This window comes from Cygnus olor (genome assembly GCF_009769625.2).
Source record: "Cygnus olor isolate bCygOlo1 chromosome W unlocalized genomic scaffold, bCygOlo1.pri.v2 SUPER_W2, whole genome shotgun sequence".
NCBI lineage: Eukaryota > Metazoa > Chordata > Aves > Anseriformes > Anatidae > Cygnus > Cygnus olor.
The window spans coordinates 1,049,162-1,056,224 of NW_024429073.1; the positions used below are offsets into that span (position 1 = coordinate 1,049,162).

The following is a 7,063-nucleotide window of genomic DNA, read 5'->3' on the forward strand; positions in this document are numbered from 1 at the left end:
CGATCTCACAGCCTCTGGAGGCGTCTCCTGTCAGCTGTGAAGGAAAGGTATCCCTTCAAGGAAGAACTTGTATGTCTACCAGTCAAGTGGACCACCATGGAGAAGGGAATTCAGTACCTGAGGGAATTAGCCGTACGGGAAGTAATTTATAAGGACCTAGACGACGCACAAACATCCACAGATCCAGATGAAGTCCAGTGTACTCGACCCATATGGCGGAAGTTTTTACGGAATGCACCATCATCATGGGCCAGCACATTGACAATAATAACCTGGAAAGACGGTGAAGATCCCACAGTGGGTGACATGGCTAAACAACTCCGGGAGTACGAAGGAAATCTCTCCTCTTCCCTACAGCCCTGCGTCTCGGCTGTGGAGAAACTCTCTGAAGAGTTCCACCAACTTAAAGAGAATTTATCTTCCCCCCCACCTGAACAAACCAGTGGCCACCAACTAAAAGAGAATACTTTGGAGAAACTTTTTGAAGAGGTCCACCAACTTAAAGAGAGTGTATTTTCTTCCCCACCTGTACAAACCAGCGTCTCGGCTATTAGGGGTAAACGTGCATCCGTGCAAAGAAGACAATATGGTGGGTACACACCCCGCGCCACCCTGTGGTTTTACCTACGTGACCATGGAGAGGACATGAGAAAATGGGATGGAAAATCTACTGAGACCCTAGAGGCACGGGTACGTGAGTTGCAAAAGAAAACAATCGGGAGAAAGGGGTTCTCTGAAAAGTTTGCTGCTCCAACTTCTAGCAGGCAGTCTTTTAAACACAGAAACGAAGATTCTGACCAGGACTAGAGGGGCCCTGCCTCCAGCCAGGGGGAGGAAAGGGACAACCGAGTTTATTGGACTGTGTGGATTCGATGGCCTGGCACGTCTGACGCACAGAAGTATAAGGCTCTAGTAGACACCGGTGCACAATGTACTCTAATGCCATCAAGCTGTAAAGGGCCAGAGCCCATCTGTATTTATGGCGTGACAGGGGGATCCCAGCAGTTAACTGTATTGGAAGCTGAAGTGAGTCTAACCGGAAATGAGTGGCAAAAGCACCCTATTGTGACTGGCCCAGATGCTCCGTGCATCCTTGGCATAGACTACCTTAGAAGAGGATATTTCAAGGACCCAAAAGGGTTCCGCTGGGCTTTTGGCATAGCTGCCTTAGAGACAGAGGACATTAAACAGTTGTCTACCTTGCCCGGTCTCTCAGAGGACCCTTCTGTTGTGGGGTTGCTGAGGGTTGAAGAACAGCAAGTGCCAATCGCTACCACTACTGTGCACCGGCGTCAATATCGCACCAACCGAGACTCCCTGATTCCCATCCACGAGCTAATTCGTCAACTGGAGAGCCAAGGAGTGATCAGCAAGACCCATTCACCTTTTAATAGTCCCATATGGCCAGTGCGAAAGTCTAATGGTGAGTGGAGACTAACAGTGGACTATCGTGGCCTGAACGAAGTCACGCCACCACTGAGTGCTGCAGTGCCGGACATGCTAGAACTCCAGTACGAACTGGAATCAAAGGCAGCCAAGTGGTATGCCACAATTGATATTGCTAATGCATTTTTCTCCATCCCTCTAGCAGCAGAGTGCAGGCCACAGTTTGCTTTCACTTGGAGGGGAGTCCAATATACTTGGAATCGGCTGCCCCAGGGGTGGAAACATAGCCCTACCATTTGCCATGGACTGATCCAGTCTGCGCTGGAGCAGGGGGAGGCTCCTGAACACCTGCAGTACGTCGATGACATCATTGTGTGGGGAGACACTGCAGAGGAAGTTTTCGAGAAAGGGAAGAAAATAGTCCAAATCCTTCTGAAGGCCGGTTTTGCCATAAAACAAAATAAAGTTAAAGGACCTGCACGAGAGATCCAGTTTTTAGGAATAAAATGGCAAGATGGACGTCGTCAAATCCCAATGGATGCGATCAACAAAATAACAGCTATGTCTCCACCAACCACCGAAACGGAAACACAAGTTTTCCTAGGTCTTGTGGGATTCTGGAGAATGCATGTTCTAGGCTTGTTGGAGAATGCATGTTGTAGGCATGTTCTATTCAGCTTGTGAGTCTTCTGTATCAAGTGACTCGAAAGAGAAACTATTTCGAGTGGGGCCCCGAGCAACAACAGGCTTTTGAACAAATCAAACAAGAAATAGCTCGTGCAGTAGCCCTTGGGCCTGTCCGTACCGGACCAGCTGTGCAAAACATACTTTACACTGCGGCCGCGGAGCATGGCCTCACCTGGAGCCTCTGGCAGAAAACCCCAGAAGAAACTCGAGGTCGACCTCTGGGGTTCTGGAGCCGGGGCTATCGAGGATCAGAAGTCAATTACACCCTAACTGAAAAAGAGATACTCACGGCATATGAGGGTGTTCGAGCTGCTTCAGAAGTTGTGGGTACAGAAGCACAGCGCCTCTTGGCACCACGGCTACCTGTGTCACATTGGATGTTCAAAGGGGAAATTCCCACTACACACCATGTGACTGATGCTACGTGGAGTAAGTGGATAGCGTTAATTACACAGCGGGCTCGAATGGGAAAACCTAACCGCCCAGGAATCCTGGAAGAGATCATGGACTGGCCGGAAGGCAGAGATTTCGGAGTGCCGACAGAAGAGGTAACCCGTGCTGAAGAGGCACCACCATATAATGAGTTGCCAGAAGACAGAAAGCAGTATGTGTTGTTCCCTGACGGATCCTGCCGTGTGGTAGGGAGCCATCGGAAATGGAAAGCTGCTGTGTGGAGTCCCACACAACGAGCTGTGGCTGCCATGGAAGGGGAAGGTGAGTTGAGTCAGTATGCAGAAGTAAAAGCCATACAACTGTCCCTAGAAATTGCTGAAAGAGAATCATAGAATTATAAAATGGCCTGGGTTGAAAAGGACCTTAAAGATCATCTAGTTTCAAACCCCCTGCTCTGGGCAGGGTTGCCAGCCACTAGAGCGGGCTGCCCAGAGCTGCATCCAGCCTGACCTTGAATGCCTCCAGGGATGGGGCATCCACAACCTTCCTGGGCAACCTGTTCCAGTGCCTCACCACCCTCTGAGTGAAAAACTTTCTCCTAATTTCTAACCTAAATCTCCCCTGTCTTAGTTTAAAACTATTCCCCCTTGTCCTATCACTATCAACACATGTAAACAGGCATTCCCCCTCCTGTTTATATGCTCCCTTCAAGTACTGGAAGGCCGCAATGAGGTGTCCCCGGAGCCTTCTCCAAGCTAAACAAGCCCAGTTCCCTCAACCTTTCTGCATAGGAGAGGTGCTCCAGCCCTCTGATCATCTTAGTGGCCCTCCTCTGGACCGTTCCAAGAGCTCCACATCCTTCTTGTGCTGGGGGCCCCAGGCCTGCACGCAGTATTCCAGGTGGGGTCTCACAAGAGCAGAGTAGAGGGGGACAATCACCTCCCTCTCCCTGCTGGCCACCCCTTTTTTAATGCAGCCCAGGACATAGGTGGCCTTCCGGGCTGCAAGCGTGCACTGCTGGCTCATGTCCAGCTTCTCGTCCAGCAGGACCCCCAAGTCCTTCTCCGCAGGGCTGCTCTCAAGTTCTTCTTCTCCCAGTCTATATAAATACCTGGGATTGCCCCAGCCCAAGTGCAACACCTTGCACTTGGCCTTGTTGACCCTCATTAGGTTCTCATGGGCCCACTTCTCCAGCCTGTCCAGGTCCCTCTGGATGGCATCCCTTCCCTCTATTGTATCGACTGTACCGCTCAGCTTGGTGTCATCTGCAAACTTGCTGAGGGTGCACTCAGTTCTATCATCTATGTCGTTGATAAAGATGTTGAAGAGCACTGGTCCCAAGACCGACCCCTGAGGGACACCACTTGTGACCGGCCTCCACCCAGACATAGAACCATTGACCACAACCCTTTGGCTGCGAACGGCCAACCAATTCTTTATCCACCTAACAGTCCATCCTTCAAATCCATACCTCTCCAATTTAGAGAGAAGAATGTGGTGAGGGACCATATCAAAGCCTTTGCTCAAGTCCAGGTAGATGATATCCATCACCCTTCCTTTGTCCAGTGGTGCCATCACTCCATCATAGAAGGCCACCAGATTGGTTAGGCAAGATCTGCCTTTGGTGAAGCCGTGCTGGCTGTCTCGAATCACCTCTTTATCTCGTGCATGCCTTAACATGTCTTCCAGGAGGATCTGCTCCATGATCTTCCCAGGCACAGAGGTGAGGCTCACTGGCCTGTAGTTCCCCGGGTCTTCCTTTCTCCCTTTCTTAAAAATGGGAGTAATGTTTCCCTTTTTCCAGTCACCAGGGACTTCACCCGACAGCCATGATTTTTCAAATATGATGGAGAGCGGATCGGCAACCACATCAGCCATCTCTCTCAGCACCCTGGGATGCATACCATCTGGCCCCATGGACTTATACACATCCAGTTTCCTTAGGCAGTCCCGGACTTGTTTCACTGTCACAGTGGGACGGAATCCGCTCCTCTCACCCTCTCCTCGAGGTTCAGGGTCCTGACAGACATAGGAAACTTGACCACCAGTGAAGACTGAGGCAAAGCACTTGTTGAGTACCTCAGCTTTTTCCATGTCTGAGGAAGCCAGTTGATGTTTCGTAAAACAAATTTATCATGGCTCCTGTATCACTGGAAAAAATACTTGTGTCCTGGTTTTGATGGGGATAGAGTTATTTTTCTTCTTAGTAGTTGGTATGGTGCTGTGATTTGAATTTAGGATGAGAATAATGCTGATAACACAGTGTTGTTTTTTAGTTGTTGCTGGGCAGTGTTTACGCAGACTTCAGGACTTTTCTGCATCTCATAGTCACCAGCCAGTGAAGAAGCTGGGAATGCACAAGAAGATGGGAGAGGACACAGCTGGACAGCTGACCCCAGGGAAGGGAAGATGCAATGAGACTCTACTATTGCTAGTAACAGTCTTTCTGGTCAAAAAAGAGGCATGCAACCTTTTCAATATCAGAATAAAAAAATCATTAACACAATATGGTACATTGCACAACAAAAACCTTGTCTTGTATCAAATTTGGCACTCGATTATTTTAATATAGATAATGAATCAAAATTAAGTGTAAACTGAAATTTTCCAGAACAAAATATATAAACAGCTCAAATTCACTTTTGCTGTCAGTGTCCCCCTCTATTAAGCTCAATAATCATGAAACTGCCACAACATTTTTCTTGCCCTCTTGCCTAAGAAGAGTTCACTGTTTCAGAAAACATCATAAAAAACAGAATTCATAGAAGGAGGTGAATTGAGCCAATTTGTGGAAGTGAAGGCCATCCAGCTGGCTTTAGACATTGCTGAACGAGAAAAGTGGCCAGTTCCCTATCTCTATACTGATTCATGGATGGTAGCAAATGCCCTGTGGGGGTGGTTACAGCAATGGAAGCAGAGCAACTGGCAGTGCAGGGGCAAACCCATCTGGGCTGCTGCACTGTGGCCGGGTAGAGAACCTGGATGTAAAAGTACGCCATGTAGATGCTCATATACCCAAGAATCGGGCCACTGAAGAACATCAAAACAACCAGCAGGTGGATCAGGCTTGAAGTCGCCCAGGTAGATCTGGACTGGCAACAGAAGGGTGAATTATATACGGTTCATGGGAAGATATGGGCAGGCACCTAGAACAGTGGGCACCTCCAATGCTTTGGAACTTTACTCCTGAACAAGTGCAGAATCCTAAAAAAATAGCAGAATGCTTGAAAAAGGTGCATCACCACCCTGGCAATTCCAAAGAGACACAAATCACTGCAACATGCTGGGGCTTAGCCTATGCTTACCGAGCTGCAATCAACGCCACTACAACCCCTGTGACAGACCCTACAGCTGTTCCAAGCCCTGCAACTGGCCCTACAGCCGCTCCAACCCATGACAGGCCCTGCAGTCACTCCAACCCGTGTGACAGGCCCCAAGGCTGGGTCAGGGAAACAAACTGCCAGTGTCAGTTGCCCCTGTGCAAAAGATGAAACAATGGATGAGAAAGGTCATTTAGAAAGCAAAGGAACTCCTACTCAGACTGGGGAGGAAGAAGAAGAAGATGAAGCAGGCTACTCCGAAGTGGCTAGGCCGTCAGAGGAACAGGAAGACGGAGAGGAAGACAACATAAAAGCATCGATAACTACCTGAGGCCTATACCAGCGTGAGCTATGAGATATGCAAAAGGATTTTGGTCGTTGTCCAGGTGAGCATCTTGTCACCTGGCTGCTCTGGTGCTTGGACAGTGGAGCCAATAGTCTGCAATGAGAGAGCAGGGAAGCCAGGCAGCTGGGATGCCTCGCTAGGGAACTGGGCATTGACAAAGCAATTGGAAAATGAGCACAAATCTTCACCCTCTGGAAGCGCCTCCTGTCAGGTGTGAAGGAAAGGTAACCCTTCAAGGAAGAACTTGTATGCCAGTGTCCTGGTTTCAGTTAGGACAGAGTTAATTTTCCTCCTAGTAGCTGGTAGGGTGCTATGTTTTGGATTTAGGATGAGAAGAGTGCTGATAACATGCTGATGTTTTAATTGTTGCAGAGCAGTGCTTACACTAAGCCAAGGACTTTTCAGCTTTTCGCTCTGTCCTGCCAGCAGGCAGGCTAGGGGTGCAGCAGGAGCTGGGAGGGGACAGACCCAGGACAGCTGACCCAAAGTGGCCAAAGGGGTATTCCATACCATCTGACGTCATGCTGAACAATATATAGGGGTGGCTAGCCGGGGTGGGGGGCCGGCTGCTCGGGGATAGGCTGGGCATCGGTCAGCGGGTGGTGAGCAATTGCATTGCGCATCACTTGTTTCGTACACATTATTATTAGTAGTACTATTATCATTATTATTGTTATTATTATTTTCCTGTCTTAATAAACTGTCTTTAGCTCAACTCACAGGCTTCACTTTCCCGTTTCTCTCCCCCATCCCAGCGAGGGAGGGGGGAGGGTGAGCGAATGGCTGTGTGGTGCTTAGCTGCCGGCCAGGTTAAACCACAACAGTCCTTTTGGCGCCCAATGTGGGGCTCGAAGGGTTGAGATAACGACAGATCTGACCAGAGTGTGTTAAACTAAAATTGGTATAAATATTATACCTGCTTAATAGTTGC

General features: G+C 49.1%; 1 protein-coding gene across 1 annotated transcript in view; it reads left to right on the forward strand.

Annotated features, from left to right (window-relative positions):
• Positions 1-6,117, forward strand: part of LOC121062912 (erbin-like) — a 33,400-nt gene extending 27,283 nt beyond the window's left edge. The window contains 1 exon segment of the mRNA XM_040543210.1: positions 5,954-6,117. Within this exon segment, the coding sequence (XP_040399144.1) occupies positions 5,954-6,117 (164 nt within the window).
• The last annotated feature ends 946 nt before the right edge of the window (positions 6,118-7,063 follow it).